This window comes from Apteryx mantelli, chromosome 18 (genome assembly GCF_036417845.1).
Source record: "Apteryx mantelli isolate bAptMan1 chromosome 18, bAptMan1.hap1, whole genome shotgun sequence".
Taxonomy (NCBI): Eukaryota; Metazoa; Chordata; class Aves; order Apterygiformes; family Apterygidae; genus Apteryx; species Apteryx mantelli.
The window spans coordinates 9,470,371-9,488,742 of record NC_089995.1 but is presented as its reverse complement, the minus strand read 5'-3'; the positions used below and the strand labels follow the sequence as shown (position 1 = coordinate 9,488,742).

At 41.2% G+C, this 18,372-nt stretch overlaps 1 protein-coding gene across 1 annotated transcript in view; it reads left to right on the top strand.

Annotated features, from left to right (window-relative positions):
* Positions 1–18,372, top strand: part of PREX1 (phosphatidylinositol-3,4,5-trisphosphate dependent Rac exchange factor 1) — a 180,869-nt gene that overhangs the window by 84,844 nt on the left and 77,653 nt on the right. The window contains exons 4-6 of the mRNA XM_067308010.1: positions 734–838; positions 4,166–4,267; positions 17,257–17,418. Of these exons, the coding sequence (XP_067164111.1) occupies positions 734–838; positions 4,166–4,267; positions 17,257–17,418 (369 nt within the window). The remainder of the gene's footprint in view (positions 1–733; positions 839–4,165; positions 4,268–17,256; positions 17,419–18,372) is intronic.

Here is an 18,372-nt window from a genome sequence, read left to right as displayed (position 1 = left end):
TGAAGCTGCCTTTCCCTTCCTTTCGTTTCTGCAATATGTTGGTTATTTTGTGTGTATTTGAGGAAATTTTTCAGGAAAGCTGTTAGGGACAGCTGACCCGCTGTTTAGCGTTGCACTGAAATGGTGAAGTTATTAAAGTTCTGCTGCTTGTTTCAGAACACAGAGTGACCAGCTAAGTTACGGGGGATTCCTCCCATCCCTGCAAGTCAGGGGATTTCCAGCCGGTTGATTTATGTACCATAGTTCCCCTTCAGCCCTCTGAGCCTTCTTCCAGTCTTTGGTTCTTCCCAGCCACCTCTGCTTCTTCCTTCTGCAGCAGCAATCACCTCAGCTCAGAAGTATCAGCCCCCATTTTAGTCACCCTTGCTCGTCACTTTACTCTGCTCCTGGCTGCTCTTCTGGAATATCTTGACGCTTACAACTGTCCCTGAGATAGCAAAATCAATTCTTTCAGCAAAGGAATATATTATTTTGGTGATGCACTAAAAGGAGAAATGCTGGAGGCCTCTGTGCTCAGAAAGCTGATGTTAATTTACAGCAGAGTAAGTTAGGAATTAGTGGAACACCTCTATACACTATTGACTTAAGAGCAGTATCATGCACGTCATGTAAAATGCAATGCTAAGGCTGGTCTGAGTGCACACTCCTTTGTAAAGAATTTGGTATCAGACTGTAACAAAATCGTCACACCAGTTTTGTTTGAGTCAACAAGTTGTTATTTTTTTCCTTGCAGAAAGACAAGTTCTTTGTGTACGAGGAGTACTGTAGCAACCACGAGAAAGCACTCAGGTTGCTGATGGAATTGAACAAGATCCCAACAGTGAGAGCATTCCTCCTGGTAAGCACCTTCTCTAGCACTCTTGACTTAATGATCTGACTTTACACCATGCTCATAATACCCTTTTGGTATCCTAGGAACTCCAAGCATTTTGCAGACATAATCTATTCCAGCTACACAGCACTCAGGAGGGATAGGTCTTGAAATGACTGGTGACTTCAGACACAGAACTAAGCCTAACTCTGGTATGAGTAATTTCAGTGAAAACAGGGAAGGTTGTTTTTTTTTTTTTTTTTTTTTTTTTTTAAGAAGCCATGGAAAAGTTGACCAAAGATTATGAAAGGAGTAATGCAATAAGTTGGCAGCAGAACTGTGACTAGCTCTCAGTAGATCTGATTCCCTGCTCAGTTCTCTGACCAATTCACCATCTGCAGACCCACCAGAAAAGTCTGGCCTGCTTTTGATACTCTTTTCCCCATGAGTCCAGTTGCAGGCAAGAACCCATTGCAGGCTGGATGAATTGTTTTGGCTGTTTTGTTGCTACTTGTATCAAAAATTACCCAGCTTCTCCTACAGCCCAGGATGTTTTAGTATCCACGTTGGGCAGGACTGTGGCATATAGCCTTCAAATATCTCTACAGAGGCTAGGCACAACTGATTTAACCAAAAGATGGTGCTTCCTGCCCAGTATTTCTCCTTCCAGCCTCCTCCCCAATTCTTTTTGATTTTAGGTGTCTGTTACTCCTGGCCATGGATGCAGGCATTTAGAACAGGATTAGCCTGTAGATGAGGGACCAATTCAGCACTTTAGTTTTCTTTCTTGGTAAAAGCCATGAGGTAAAAGAAAGGCTGTCATTTTGCAAAGGACCTTATTTCCTTTCTTTTTCTGCTCTTTCCTACAGCAGAAAACTTCTGCTTATATGTCTGTCACAAATAGGGCCAGAGCACTTTTTAGCTACAAAACATAGGCCTCGGGGAGCAGCAGGGACAGGCACTCATGCCACTGGGTACTCGGAATCTCTTTATCACCTGTGAGTTTTAATAAGTGCTGTTAAAACATTAATTTGAGTCACCAAAGGACCCTTTCCTTGTTTGTTGGCTCCTCTGGGTGCTTCTGCTGAGAGAAACTAATGAGAAAAAAGAGGCAAAAGTGCATGCAAACATCACCCTTCCCAACATCCGGAGTGCTCTCTGCACTGCCACTGGACTAGCAAAAAACCCCTGGCTGTGTTGCTGGCAGCAGCTGGCAGACTGATTATGAGGTACATAAAAGATATCACACTGTCAGCTGTGGCTTGCTGCAGCACCTGAATCCAAGAGCTTTTTAAAATAGCAGCAAGTATGAGAAGGCAGGCAATGCTGAAGCGTCATCTTTGCTGTGGCTGCTGTAATTTCTTCCAGGCCTCCACCTCTTCCCAAAGCCAATGCTATCATGTCACCATGCAGTGAAAACTGCATTAAAATACAGAGCTTTGCTTGTGAAGATGGATTTGGCCTGGTTGCCCCCTCACAGCTGCTGAAATACAGAATGTGGGAATGTGTCTGAAAAATCAGTAAGTGTTAAAGGGCAGTTCTGAGCCCAGAGCTAAAGGGAGGGCCAAAAGGAGAGACGGGAAGGACTGAATCACCCGAGACTTGGAAAATTGGGCAGGGAGCATTGCAAGCTGGTGGCCAATGCCACGGCTCTAGAATAGCCTGGGGAAGGGTTATCTTACAGATGATTGTCTGTAAAAATACCACTTAGGACTAATGAGATTTATGTATGATGTCTGTGAACATTTCTTGAAGAGGAAGATTATTGAACTACAGCCAAAAATCCACTAAATTTCAGAGTGTATCTGAGCCACAGCACACAATTCACAGGGGAAAATATTATCAGTAATGCCCCAAAACAAGCACATCTTGACTGAATTGGGTTTAAATTTCAGCTTCTGTTAATTGTGTGTGGGCTTGCCACTGGGGTGGTTTTTAGATCAAAACTGATGAGATTCATAGTTGAACATACACATGTAGAACTAGCTTATCTGAAACCGATATGAAGTCCATCTGCATCCACCTATCTCTGGCAGCAACCAGGACCAGCATCTTCAGGGAAATGTTAAAAAGGCTTGCAGTAGGCTAATGTTTGGTTATCACACAGGGCTTACAGTTTATTGTGGAGAAATGAGGACATGTGAAGGACTCTATATTTTTTTTTTCTATGCCACACCCAATTCTTACACTCCCCTTCCACATCAGCCCTGAGAGAGAAATTTCTATAATCCACTGAAAAATTGAGTATTACTTGTTTCCTGGTACTGTGCACAAATTTATCTGTGAAATTTTTCTGGTATGTAGTGGCCCCTCCAAATGTGTGAGGACTCATGTGCGAGTATTACAGGGGTTGATCAGTAGCTGTTTCTTTTTCTCAACCTGAAATCTGTTTGGATTTGAATTTGTTTGGTGTATTGGTCCAGTATTTGGAAAGCATTTATATTGTCCCCTTCCTTATTATGTTTAAGCAACAATGGGAGAGTGGTCATCGTCCTGGGTAGAGAAATGCCCTTGACCTTCTTTGTGTCTGGAAACCATGGGGCCTCACAGGAAGTGAACACTGAAACCCAATGGACTTTCCCATGAGCATCAGAATGAAATCCAGTTTCCTTAAGTTTGTCCTACTGCCCCTTGCCTCAGTGTCCTCCTATCCATAAAGTAGTCTTTCCTGCACGTCCCTTAACTTTTTTCCTTGGCAAGTAGCAACATGCACAGTGACTAGTTCAGAGCTGTATGTGTGCTGTTTAGCCAGCCAGTGCACACATGCTGTTTGGCCAGCTGGGCTTAGACATAACGTTTTGCTTGAGAATTGGTGAATGTGATGCAGATGACTCGCTTATTCCAATTCCACCTTGATTTCCTTCAGGCATAAGGGTTGAACTTGAGTTATTTATATCATTCCTAGTTAGTAGGATTTATTTTAGCCCTTGAGTATTTTCTGGACCAATAATGCAAATTTTGCAGAGTGAATGAAGACTTTAACAAACAGTCATGTTAACTGCAGTGGTCAGTTGGGTTCCTTTAGCTAATGGCACACCTAGCTTTGCGGATTGTCATCCTATTGTTATGACATTTTTTGAGTCGCCAACTGCATAGTATTTTCTCTGGGAAGATATCTTTCTACACAACTGCAGTTATCCACGGTGATTTTTCTTTTGCTGATGCATGGAGAGTTTTTCAGGCTTAACTTGATTGCCACTCCTAAGATAGAGGAAATAGGACTCCATCCACCACTGAAATACAACAAAGTGCTTTGTGACCATAGTGAATATTATAGAAATAAAAAAATCACTGTTAAAGAAAATGTGAACGCTTTATGTCTGAGGTAACATTTGTTTTCTTTTTTGATTATAGAGTTGTATGCTTTTGGGAGGCAGAAAGACAACAGATATTCCACTAGAGGGTTATCTGCTGACTCCAATTCAGAGAATTTGCAAATATCCACTTCTGCTTAAGGTAAATCAAGGAAAGAATTTCTCCAGCTAGTTGCTTTATTCTTAGAGTGATTCTGCAGCTTTTTAACCCTGGATTTACTGTCACAGCAACCTTCCTGGTTTGCACATCTACAAGTTGTATCCTGTCTGCAGAAAATGGCTTTTTATGGATGCAGTCAAAAAGCTGACTGGAGGCTGACAGACTGTTAAGTCCTGTAATGATGTGGGCAGACCAGGCAGGGTGACTTGCTGACTAAGTAGTGCCTTTTGACTTCAGATATCTTCTGATGTTTACTAAGACTTGTGAGTGCTATTTTAGTGACTTCCTGAAAAGCTGTGTTCAAACAGAATTGTATCAGTATTCTGGGGCACTGGATGGCTCAGGGGACTGGAAATGGGATATATCTTTCATCACTAGGTCTCTAGTTTGAGTGTGTTCAGGTCAGTAATGATCAAAATCCTTTATCATCTGACAGCTGTTTGGCAGCTTGTTTGAAAACTGTTTGATTGTGTCCCTGAGTTCCCAATGGACACGTGTTGTTGCAGAAATGACTACTGCACTTGGTACTAATTGGCCCCCTTCTTGGCAGACCTAAAAGGAGCTAACTTGCCTCTCATCCCTTCAGGTCAGGGCTGGGTCACACTCCTGGTGAGAACAAGGAGAGGGAGAAGGAGAAAGCAGTTTCTGGCAGTGCTTGTATCACCAATGGCCTTGTAGCTACTCTGTGGCTGAAAGCTATCCATCTCCAGCGGTGTCAGTCTCTCATTCTCCATCAGAGTAATATTCCACTTGCTAAAATAAAATTAATAAAAAGTATAAGAGGCAATTGCCTCTTATCTCAAAAGAAAGGTCCCTTCCTGAGTTGTGGAAGAAAGTAACAATCCTGTAATGAGCTGGTGTGATTCCTTGCTCACAGGTTGACTGCATGAATCAACTGTATGTCATGTAAAGCTATCACAGTGCTGTGTTCATAAATTCAGCATGAATAAGGGCTTTCATAGATGCAAGCTGGTCAGCTCAAAGCTGGCATGTTGTGCACTTTATTGAAATGCTGTTTGTTTAATCTGATGAAGATTTAAATTATTTCTCTCCATCTGATGGGAGCTTTCAGAGCCAAACTTTCAAAATACGTCCTTCCTACAAGTAGGATCATTTGTTGTCTGTGCAGCTGTGCACAAACCCATCTTACAGCAGACATTCATGCACCGTTCCTTTCCTACTAGGATTTAAATGCACACACAGGCAGTTTGTCAGTCCAGTCAGTCCACCCTAGTGCAGACTGTGCATGTGGTTTTGAACAAACAAAAGCACATGCAGTTTAGGCACATAGCAGGAGAAGCTAACATGTGATACCGCTACGACTATTTCTTCCACAGCATTAATAATAGTCAGGACAGGGCAATGATGTTTGTCAAGATCAGGAAAGCACATAAATGTCTCCAACTCTGATTATCTTCAGAGAGGAGAGTGGATATATAGAGATAATTGTAAACCTAATGATACTGTAGCTTAATTCTACTGGCTTTCTTTATTTGGGGTTTGTGTGGAGAGGATTTGGTGCTTGTTCTGTCTATGGATCTGCACAATGACTGTGAGCAACGTCCATGTGTACAGAAAGAGCTCCTCTGGCATCTGATAAACAGACCAGAGGATGTGGGGATCTTGAAATGCACGTTCCTGACCAAATATATTGCTAGTGTTTATGTTTTCTTGTTTTCATTCCATGGTGTGTTCTGTGATTGTTATCTAGCTGTGTGTTCAAGATTGAAAATCAGAGATTATTTTGATTCCTTAGAGAGGTCCCTTTTGTATTTTCCAAGGAACTTCAACCAGAGGAAAGTAGTGGCTGTATTCTTACTTTCTGAACTGTTCTCTACGTTTGTGTTGTTACTAAAAGACAAAGTGTTAAGCTCCTGCAGATTTCCTGGAATGATTACCCTTTGTATGAGGGGATTTGTTAGCAGGTACAGAGCCTGTGGACCAGGCTCAGACTCTTTCATCTCCTTCCTTATTCTATTCTAGAGACATCTGTGTGTAGCCAGAGTGGTCAATATCTGGTGTAGCCTTGCTATGCCCATCTTAACTTCTAAGCTTTCTGGAAAACATTATTATTAGTGGTAGATTTCTACCAGTCTGGATAATCTGTAGACATTTTATCTACTGACAGAAGTTTGACTTGTGAATCAAAATCTCCATTCTGTTTTAAAAGTCCATCAAAATATTAGAATGGCATAAGCTGCAAATACTACAAAATTTCCTGAAATTGCAGAACTTTTACTCAGAAATGAATGAGATATGCTCTATTACTCAAATGCCATGAAGATGTTTGCTACAGGATCACACCTAAAACAGACAGACCCTTTTGATTACAAGGTAGTAGCACCACTGATGCAATGACATTTTGATGTTCTTCAGCTTACGTTTTTCCACTCCTCTGTAACTTTCTAGGACAAGCCTTTCGGAATGTATGGGATTTGGTATCAGGGATTGGAAGAGCTATGAACAGACTAGTTTTTCTTGCTTTTCTTTAAGCATTTGTTTTGCAAAGGGGGAGCAAACAAAAGACCGGAACAAAATACATATCTCTAAACCATAGTTCAAATCTTTCCAAGTTCAGTGGCAGCCAAAGTCGTCATGCTCTGGGGATCAAATATTGGCCTTTGGAAATAAACTGGTGGTTTCCACTTTCTCACATTTACACAGTTGAAAAACCCTCCTGGCACAAACCTCCATTCTTTGAAAGCCAAAAATAAGACCAGCAAGGCTAAGACTGAAACAGCCTCTCTTACTTTCAAGCCGCCATAAGACAGAATGAGGATAAATTTGCCCTCCTGATGCCAACAGTGTGCCTGCCTTCTGGGATGGGGACTGGTGTTTGGATCTGGTGCCGTTCACCCAGAAGCACACATGCTTGTGGAACGAATAGATGTGAAGGGACAACTGGATGAGCTCTGATGAAGTCTTGTATTGTTGCATTCCATTTTTCTATGGATTTCTTTTTGTAACCTGATTGATATAAACCACACACTGTTCACTACTTGAAATTTCCTGGACAAGAAATCAAAGTTTTAAGAAAAAGCTGAAGGGAATTTAGTTTCTGTTAAGCAACAGATCTGCCTCAGTCAGTGAGATTATGCCGTTACTATGGGTTGTTCAGCTCAGAAAATATCTGTGATCACTAGAAGGTATAACTGATGCTGATTCTCAAAGGTCGTGAGTTTATGGTGAATAAATTGTGTCCCATTCAAGACTTGTTTGATGCTTGTTAGCACAAAATTGCCAGAGTGGACGTGAGAATAACTAAGAGAAAATACAGGACGATTCTATTAGTGCTGACCAGGAAAATGCAACTCCCCAATCAAAAAATAAAGTAGATTTTAAAATAATGTAACCCTCAAATTAAGTGTTTGCTCTCCCTTTGCTACTGAACTGCAGTTATTGCTCCTGAAATAGCTGTTTTGTATTCCTGGGGACTGGATCTTATTTTAACTAATTCCCAGGGCAAACTGATACTGTTGTATTCCAACTGATTAGAAAAATTTTAGACCAAGAGCTATCCTACTTTCCTCTTTTACTTTTTTTTTTTTAATAAGAGGTTGTGCACATCCAGATTTTCCAATAACTTTGATATGACCTTGTTATAGTATAGTTGTTTAGTATAGCTAAGTAGTTTGGTTTGATAAAGACTGTATGAACATAGTAATTCAGTCTTGTCTACACTTGAAAGTCAGTCTTAAATAGTAGGATAAGGCATATATTTAAAATGATGAAACTATTTTTGATTAATACCACATGTGAATATTGTTCTTCCAGAATAAGAGCATCCAAGATGGAGTTAGTTTGGGTTACTTAATTAGAAATAATATACTGGAATATCTCCAAATGCACCTTAAGCAAATATTACCAATAATTTCCAGTGTAATATATGATATCCTGTAATTGGTAATCTTATGTTTTCTCGTCATCTATCTGATGAAGCTATTTGGTTTTTTGAACCAACAAACAGTACAGCTTTGGAGTAGCTGAGTGTAAACAGTGGGTTGTTGGGGTTTTTTTGGTTGCTTTCTTTGGAAGTCTGTCCAATTTGCAAGCCTTGTGTATGGTTTGAAATGTGGGACTTGAACCTAACCACTGGCTTTCATTATCTCTGTGCAAATACAGTAGTAATGATATTAATATTTTTGTCCCTAAAATAACTTTTGTCTGCTTCAGACAGCGTGCAAGAGAATTAGCACAGAATTTGTTGGTCAGCAAATTAGTTTTATTCACAGTGCAAAACCTCACTAATATGATTTTCTTCCCTTTTCTTTTTTCTTGCTGTTGTACTTCAGCAAAGCAATTGAAGTCTATTTTGGGGATATTCTGAATGTTTGTCTGTTAGCAGTGAGCTTCACTATAAATTTTCCCTTAAACATGGGAAAGGGGCTTGGGGAAGGCTTGAACAGAACAGAACTGTGCTTGCTGTGATGGGCATATGATTTGGTAAAAGAAAAAGAAGCAAAGGCAAACTGATGCACAGACCTTGAGAGCATATACTGCGCGAGTGGCTTAAACTCCAGTGCAGATATGTACGCTGGAAAGCTTGCCGAGCAAATATTTCTAGCAGAATGTTTTGGATTAAGGCATCTCTGTCTCACTGATAGTAATTGTATGACTCTTAATTAGCGGGAACTACACTTCTCAGGAGTAGAAGCAGCTGTTGTGTAAACCAATCTCTGAACAAAAATAGCCGTTTTCCTTTAATAAAGAGCATTTTTGTCAGCAAGAAAGAAAACCCTAGGGGAGTGGTGATCATGAGTTAATCACACTATTGGGGGTGGGGATTAGGAGCAGTCCTTTCTGTCTCCTTCCTGCCGGCGCACCAGGAATGTGCAGCACATGATAGCTGCACCCCTTGGGCTCCCCAGCGCATGTCACGGAGCTTGTTTCGTGTTTGATGTCTGTTCTCTTAAGGAATTCCCAAGTCTCCAGCCAGAAATGCACATTCCGCCTCTGATCCTTTAAAAATATCTCAAAATATGCACAACTCTCTGGAAGGTTTAGGACAGTAATTACCTATCGCTTCATGTGATGGAAGACTCATAGGTCCTTGGAGGGAAAGGAAAACCTGAAGGCAAAAGGCTGAGTGACCAGACTCAGAAGCCTCTTGAAAGAGAGAGCCCCGCAGCGGGGCACCCGCAGGCCTGGATCCCTGCAGTTCCTCCACTTTGGAAGGGAACGATGGGAAGCCAGTGGTGTGGACTGAGAACGGGATGAAGAAATGTTAACTCGCCCGCTGCCCTCTCCTCCCTCTCCATTCCTCTCAGAGCTGTTTAAGGAGCAGAACCGTCTAATTAGCCATAAGTGAATGTGTTTAATCTTTGGGGGGTTGGTTTTTTCTAGAAACAGAAAAGTGGTGTTTCACTTAGATTCATAACACTGCTTGGTTGAAATCCAACTTCGTGTATCACAATGTTAAAAATTATATATACCCTATAGAGTTGTAAAGAACACTGCCAATTTACAAAACATACTTCTGTCTTCAAAACTTTATAGATATAATCACAAGTAATGAGTAATATTTATAGAACTGGAAATGTGTTTTTGTTAAGTTTTAAATTAACATATGTTCTAGATCTATTAGCCCGTAGAATATGATCAGTTTTACTGGTTTGTCATAGTTTCTCTAGTCTTTACACCATAGAAACAGTAACATAATTTACAAATTAAAAAATACACAGGATGAAAAAAATGCTATAAACTGGCAAGTGCCCAGATAGGGCCTGGTGTAACATTTGTTTTCTAGTTTGTTTAAGAGGAAAATACATTTTCATAGAAGAAAATATAAAAGCTATAAAAGGGAAATGTAAAACACATGAAAACATTTATATTCATAAAGTCTTTCTTTTTTTAAAAAAAAAAGTGCATTTTGGAGCTGAGCTGTTTATTAACTGAACTTTTTGAACTGATAAGCAAAGAAATATGGTGTCTTTGTTATCTCTGTAATCCTAAGATGTTCAGTATGTAACCCAACGGATGTATCTGAAACCATATTTTATGCATGCCCTGGTTTGTATTGCAAAGTGAGGCAGCGGGGCAAGAAATGATTTGCACCAATCAATGTACAGCATTAACATTCATTGTGCAAAATCCATGTTAAGCCATGTCTGAGTGTCCTCAAGAGTATGGAGATAGGAGGAAGGAATTTTTAAAATACAGAGACTTGCATATTTTAACTGCAAAATATGTGCTCAGTTGTCAGTTTTAAGTATACAAACAATTATTTTTGCGTGGCAAGAGAAGACATGGGGAAGGATGACGGAGACTTCTTTAAAAAAAAAAAAAGATCAATTTGGCAGAATAACATCCTTTCTGCTAGGAAATATTAAAGTTGTGTTTACATTTGAAAAACCTCTGGTTTCCTCTGCCCGCCTGCGTTGTTCACTCTTCGTCTCTCCTGCCACCTCTTTGCACCTTCCTGTGCAATGTTCTTTCTGCTGAGTTCTCTCCCCGTTGTAGGTTTTCTGGGTTTAGAGAACAGACGAATGCATGAACAGCTGATGTGTCTGTCTTTTTATGTGATTTAGTTTTTATATTTGGACTCTATCAGATATTTGGAACCCTTTTAGCTTTAAGCTATTTAAAGCTGCATCTGAGACTCAAATACTTAAGTTGGGAATCCTTTTACTACATTGCATAATCAAAGATTGGCATTTCTGAGTAGAATTCTCTTTCTTCTGGGTACAGTTAATAGGAAATAAGGTAGCGTTCAAATCATTAACATGGCCTTCTCCTGCACACTCATTTCCCGAGCATTAATACGTTTGAATGGAAATAGGAAGCCAAATAAGCTTTTAGAATCCAAATGCAAGAGCTTTACCTGTGAACCTGCTGTTTTTACACTGTTTCTTCCAAGGTTAAGTGCACAAATTATAGCTTCCAAATAGAGCTATGTGAGTCTGTGACAAACTGCAACTTGTTATCTAGGGATCCAAACCTGCTCACACAGAAGTCCATGAAATTGTTGCATAGGTTTGGCTGAAAGTATTTTAGTTTGGTAGAATGAAAGCTGAAAAGGGATCTGATAGAAGGCTATTTTAGCATCTCATTTTCCTGACAGGAATAGGGGAGGTCAAAAACCACACTGATTTTTAGATGGAGCTCAAGTAATTTATGAACTTTGGCCAATGCTTGAAAGTTACTTCCCATGGAAGAAACAGACAAATTTGTTGTAATTCTGATTGTCATAATTCCCAGTCTTGTATGAACAGTGAGTCTAAATTATTTAAGATGCATCAGACCTGCACATATAAAAAATGTCTAATGCATCCTGAAAACATCAGGTTCATTGCATGTGTAGGGTAGGTCTAGCACATCTCAGATGTTGCTGTATCTGTTCTGAAGTTCCAGTTGGGCTGCTAGACATCCAGGAATCTGAAAGAAAGAGAACATGGTCAAGGTAGTCCTGAAAGTTGTCCACCACAAATAAAAAAAATTCTGTATTTCTCATTTAGAAATGTGACACTTGTTACATTTATCGTTCAATCTGTATACTAAATGAACAGTCACAGTTTACTTCCAGATTTTTAAACAGTCTGTTCTGCCTCTATATGCCATGAAGTCAGAACAACTGCTGTAGCACACTGTAGAAAAGAGCTTTAAGAACCTCTGCACAAACACCAAAGCTTCCAGTCCCTTGCTTGATTCCATGTGGTTCACCGTACTGGTAACATCCTCCTTTGCTGGAGGTGTAACTTACAGCACCCCTAAGTGTTAAAATTCTCTGGGAGAACTGCAAGAGAGCGCTGCAAGAGGCATGCTGAAAAACTGATCTCCTTTCCCACTGTTGCAACACTAAGAACCAAGACAGAAAGGCTGCCTGGTAACAGGGGAGGTGAAGTGGGTCATGGGTGTACTGAACAGTCTGGGAAATTGGCCTTATCTCGTTACACAGACAAAAGCAGGTAATAAAACAGTAAATATGAAGTGCAAATTATAATGCATAAGAAGGGCTTTAAGAAATCAAAATAACACGAAGCAGTATGAATTACAAAATGCAACACAGATATTCTAAATATTTCCTGTACATATATTACAGGTTATCACATCTGTCACATCTGTGAAAGTTCTTGCTCCTGGTACATATCTTTCATATCAAAGTGACATGAGTGGATATCCTGCTACTGTGGAAATTATACAGCCTCAGATAATGTACTGTGAGAATTTTTTACAGTCTTGAATGTAATCATTCTTATACCCCACTTTAACATAAGTCTGTGCGTTAGTCTGTGTTTAACAGGTAGGGGACTGAAGCCCACAGAGCTTTAGTAAGCTGCTCAGGGTCACTCATGAAGTCTCTGGTGGAAGAGGGAACTGATTTGTCATCCCAAGCTAATTAGCTCCCCACTGGCCTATCCTTCCTTTCTGTATGCTATTTGGGAGGACACTATAGCTAGATGTAGGTGTCTTGGAGAGCTCTGTTACTGTCTTTGTAAAATCAGTGTTTGGGGCTGGGGCTGCTGAGTGGCACATCCTCAGGCTCTGCAGCTATGAAAGAGTAATGATAGAAGGAAAATGCTGTGCCCAGAAGAAGCAGTTCCTACTGCCATCTTTGTTCTTTAAAGAAGGGAGGGGGATTTTTTTTTCAGGCTAGTGATACAGAATATCTTTGAACTTTTTTTTTTTCTTAAGAAAAGAAAGAGCTCAGAGGATAATGCTGAAGATGAGAGAGGCTGTGGAAAATATCAACTTTTCTATTCTCCGTTGCTGGCTAGTCTGAAGGACAGACAAGTTTGTAGCTAGAATGTCCATGTGTTTTATGAATGAGTTTAAGCAACTCTGTGCAAGGAATAGTTTGCTGCAAGTGGCAGCAACCTCATTTCCTAGCCCTAGTGCTGCGGAAGTTGTAATACGTGAGATAATTCGTCCAGACAACAATATACATGAGCTTTATGGAGGACAGGACAATCATACCCGAGTTCTGCCATCTGGTCTCTCTCTCTCTTGACTGCCTTTCAAAGTGTTGGCAAATATTCTCAGAGTTTACTCTACACATCATAAATCTGTCACTAAAATAAAAAAGCACCCTGGCTGTATTTCAGAGGTGCTGGGCACTACCCTTTCAGGGGATGGCAGTGTCAGAGCAGCATGGCTCTTCCTCAGAGGGCTCAAGCGTAGGTGTAAATGGGGCAAGAGAGTCACCTGCCCTGATGGGCTGCCTGACCTCTGACTGTCTGAGCAGCTGCTGCTGAGCCAACTGACCGCCCCAGCCAGTGCCCTCCCTGTCCTTTACACCCTTGGGCAGCACCAGCAGCAGCTGGCAAGAGTGGGGAAGGTGCCCCCTTCAGTCCTCCTCTCCTCAAAATCTCCTCTGGCCACCTAGAGCAGCCTGAGTCAGAAGAAATGAGGAAGGGAGATGCAGGAGAAGGGGAGAGTGGAAAAAGGTAAGTGAGTCTCAGAGGGCTTCCTTTTCCCCACAACGGCAGCCACTGCATAAAATGCCTGGAGGCAGAAAGCAGGTACCAGCTCCTGTATCTTCCCTCCCTGATTGCAGGCACTGGGAGACACAGGAGAGGCTGAGGGATGATGTGCCTCCGGAGTGTGAGGGTGCAGTAAGCGGTGGTGCCTGAGGCATCAAAGTTGCTGACTACTGTGCTGTTCAAGCCAGTGCCAGACATGAGGGAGAAGTCCTGCCTGTGTGATGCAGACTGTCTCCCTTTACCTACAGGCAGGTCTTGGGAGAGGTAGTTCATGTTTTTATATACGTAGGTACAGTTTCTACAGCAGAGGCTGGATTCTTGTTTACATTCAGTGCAGCACAGGCCTGTTGTGAATGAAGATCCCTTTCTGTGTGTCTTGGTGATATTTCGTAAAGGGATGTTTAGATAGTGCTAATGTACACATATCCATTTCCAAAGCAGTGTGGGTGACACTTGAGCTGCAGAACTTCATTGATTTTAATGAGAGTCACATAGCAAAAATTCTGCGCTCTGTTTTGGAAGCATGGAGCGGAGGCTAGTGTCACCAAGGTGCAACACCTCTCTTCTGCCTTTCTTTTTGAAATACTTACTTTCCGTGGCCTTAACTTGAGCAAAAGTGGGATAAGAACCTCCCCAGGGAATTTCATCTGTGCTAGTGATTGGCAGTTGTAGCAGCCAGCTTCTTTTTCCTGTTGCATATGTTGCTACATATGCACGCTGGAGCTTAAGATCATTAACTCCTCTCTCTTAATGGGCTTCCCAGTTGTCAGCACATTACCCGTCTCCTCCATCATCCATCTGACAACAGCAGTTGTCAATCACCATTTGTAATTTTCAGGAAGGAGAAATTGTAGCTCTGAGTAAATTCTCAGAATACCAAATCTATGCATAGTACTGCATAGCCACATTTTCCTAGACAAACATGGCATTCCCATCCATTCCTTTAGACCTTTCTGTCTCTACCATCTATCATTTGGGAATGAGAGCAAGTCCCATTGACATGCTATGATTCTCATGAGACCTGTCTCTTGCATTATTTAAAGGAGTCTCAGTGGCCAAGTGGTTTAATCTCAAGATGCATATTTCACATTGAAAGGTTCTGCAAAACCAAGAAGTTAATGCATAAATAATGTCAATACTTTGCATTCTGTAATACTGGGTCTCAAGATAGTTTATTAGTGCTAATGAATTAAGCCTTGCTTCAACCAGTGTGAGGAAGCGTTCAGAAAGCACAAAGGCAGAGACAGATTTACTCCTTTTAGCTCTAGCTTCCTCCTTTAAAATATGCCTTCTATTTGTGCTGGCGCCTGAGCATTTCACAGTCTAATTATTTCTTCTGAAGATATTCCTGCTGGTTGGAAAGCACTTCTAGGTGCGTACACACCTGTCACGCGCTAAAGGCAACTTGTGTCTATAGAACTTTGTAGAGCAGATCTGTGGACTCTGGGACACACAGAGTTTCTTGATTACCAGCACAGAGTGACTGGATTAGCAGAATGGTTGGATTAGCAGCAGTTGTAGTTACTACAAGCTAATGCAAGCTTTAGCCTGCATCCTTCCGCTCTCTGACAGCCATGCAACTTGAGCCTAGAATTACCAGCTAACTTGATCTAGGGGTTATGTGTGGACTTAAGTCAATTTGGGGGCAGTGCTTGGGTTACAGGTTGTGCTACCAACTCAGGGGAGGCAAGCCCCAGTGATACTCAGGATCACACAGGAAATTGGAGCATGTCAGTGCCAAGCAAGGCAGTGTGGTACAAGGACCTCTAAACCAGTGCTAATATGGCAAAATTTAGTGTGGTAGTGAGATACTTGCTTAGGTTAACATCTGGATGTGGCCAGGCAAAAGGCAAATCAGACTACAGATTAAACCTTGTTGGAGCCCGTGACAGGCATTTGGGGGCTGTAATCTCTTATCTTGGATGAACAGCAGCTGGGATGGTTAGACAGTCTTTGCCCTTAGCTGTGGGAGCTATGGATTGAAGCAATTTAGCTCTGTTCACAGACCATGCTGCTGTGCCGGCTCTCTGGCTACATTCAAACTCATTCTCATCTCTCATGCAAAATGATGCAATTGAGCAGCAGTTTGCCATCTAGTCACTGGACTTTAAAACAACAAAATAACATGTTGAGGCAAAACAGAACATAGGGAACAAGTGAAATATTCCAGCCAACCTAAAAATGTGGGTCTTAAACACCATATTATGTATCAAGAAGAAATTACTAGCCTTGGTTAAGGTTTCTTTAATGTATTTTTATCCAATTGTGGCTAGCTATAAAATACCATTGGTCTAAAACACGATTAATTGTGAGTTGACAGTGGTTACCCCTTTTGCCAAACTCTGGTGAATATTGTTAAGTTCCAAGTTTTCTGATTGTTGTACTTCAGTGAGTATTGTTTAGCTGGGCTACTGTGCATTGAATCAAGTGATGCAGTGTCTCTTAGGAGCGCTATCAGAGCAGACAAGTTGTTCAGCTCTATATTAATTTGTCCAGTCAAAATATGTGCCCCAACCTCCTAATCTTTATCTGGGGAAGAGTCCCTGCTAAACTTCTGCTTGGCCTCTCTCTTCCTGCTCTAGCATATTTGTCTTTTGGGGAGCCCTCTCCACTTGCTATATGCCTGTTCTGGAGGTTAAAACAGAGCCAGAAGGTCTTCGTTCTGCACGTGACTTGCTATTGGGCAAATTACTTGCTCTTCTGTAAATGAACCTCCTCCTTCATAAGATGAGCGTTATATTTTCTTGACACGCAAAAACTTAACTGAGGTACCTATATTAGGAGTGGTGTCTCATTGGAATCCCTCTTTAGTTAATGAAGAGACAGGCTCCTCAGGAGGGCAATTAAAGTCTTAAGTGAATCTGATTTGCCCTTTGGTAGCATCTTTCTCTGCTAGTTATAGATCTAAACAACCTCGGTCCTAACGCCTCATGTGTGTTGGGATTAATCCACATCTGAACATTTCTGTGTGATATTACATATGGAGTATACAGCCTAGCTTTATTTCCATAAGGTCATAATTCTCACAAAATGAAGCTTCCATAGCTCCAATGGTTCCTGATGAGACCTGCTACAGGCAGAATTTTTATGAAAATCTGATCGAAGGGCCCAGATACAGCTTCACTGAATTACTAATGTGCATCACTGGGACTGGTACAGGATCTAGCTCATGGCTAGGACAACAGTCCATTGCATGTCTGTGAAGTGGACAGTTTGTTTTTTATGCAATATTTTAATTTATTTGGCCTTGGTTTATGCTAGCAAACATATGTGGCACCACAAAACATATTTGGCTTGAACTCTTCTTATCTGACATATTTAACAGCATGTGATACCTTCATTTATTTAGCAGCATCCATATAAAGCAGCAACCCTGCTCAGATGAACAGCATTTTAGAGAAAAGCATCTGCAGTAACATGCTCACACCTCTTTAATTTAGCTGTGGTTCTGGCATTTTCCTATGGGATTGTGTTTCAATGCTGTGCTTGTGTTTGGTCTTTCTGCGTGCCACTTTAAGTTTACATTGCATGTTTTCTTTTTTTTTTTTTAAGGAATTAGCCAAGAGGACCCCCTCTAAGCATCCTGATCACCCAGCTGTCCAGAATGCATTGCAGGCAATGAAGACAGTCTGCACAAATATCAACGAGACCAAGAGACAGATGGAGAAACTGGAAGCCCTTGAACAGTTGCAGTCCCACATTGAAGGATGGGAGGTATGATGTGGGACTAGCAAGTGCCCTGGAGGCAGTTAAGTGCACTGCACAGCCTAACGAACTGAAGTTTAGCGACTCGTACTGTGTACAGGGATTTCTGTGTCTTATGGGATATGTAAATACACTTGGAGGTGTGGGTGGCATCACTCTGATGGGTTTAGAAGTCAGTGTTTATTTTGGGTGTGCAGGCTGCTGCTAAATTGTAGCAGAACAAATGGATCATGAGGAAAAGAAAGGCATTGGAGCTGAAAAGGACTGAAATTTCAAATGGGCCGATCTCATTTGAAAGACAAATCTGGAAGATGAAATTCAGGAGTGGTTTCTCTTCATTCCTACAAGCCTTTAGTTTTTCAAGGGGCTTTGAAAGTTAGCTCACTTAGCTTCATATAGATTTCCTGTATAAAAAATAAAGATCAGATTAGACAGCAACTGGTATATTTGTATTTGCTCTAGTTAAGTTATTCGTGGATGTGATTCTAGTGGTGTGTTTATTAGTAGGTGGAACTATGTAGGTGGAGCCATTTACTGTGGAAGAGAGAAAAATAAGAGAAGGAGAGAAATAGGATGTGAAGCGTGGGGGAAGAGGAAATCTGGAAAAAGAGCCATCCAGTGGAAATACTGGGAAGTTGGAATGATGCACAAAATGTTGGCAGCTTGTGTTGTGATGTCTTTGGTTGAGATCCTTGAATCAGGGGAGTTTGGAAGCCTCTGGGAGATGCACCATAGGGAGTCAGTGGTGTTAAATGGTCTCATGGAGAGACTGGTGTTGGCGTTTAGTGAGAGTGACTTTTAAAATGTCCAGGCTGATTGTTGCCAGCTGAGGATTTCTTAGCTGAGGACATCTTTTTAGAGGTCATGTAAACTTCCTCAAGTCTGGACTCTTGGGTGTTCTCCATGACTCTTTTGGGGGCTGTTTTTTATCTTTTGTGTATGTTTTAAACCTTGCTCATTTTT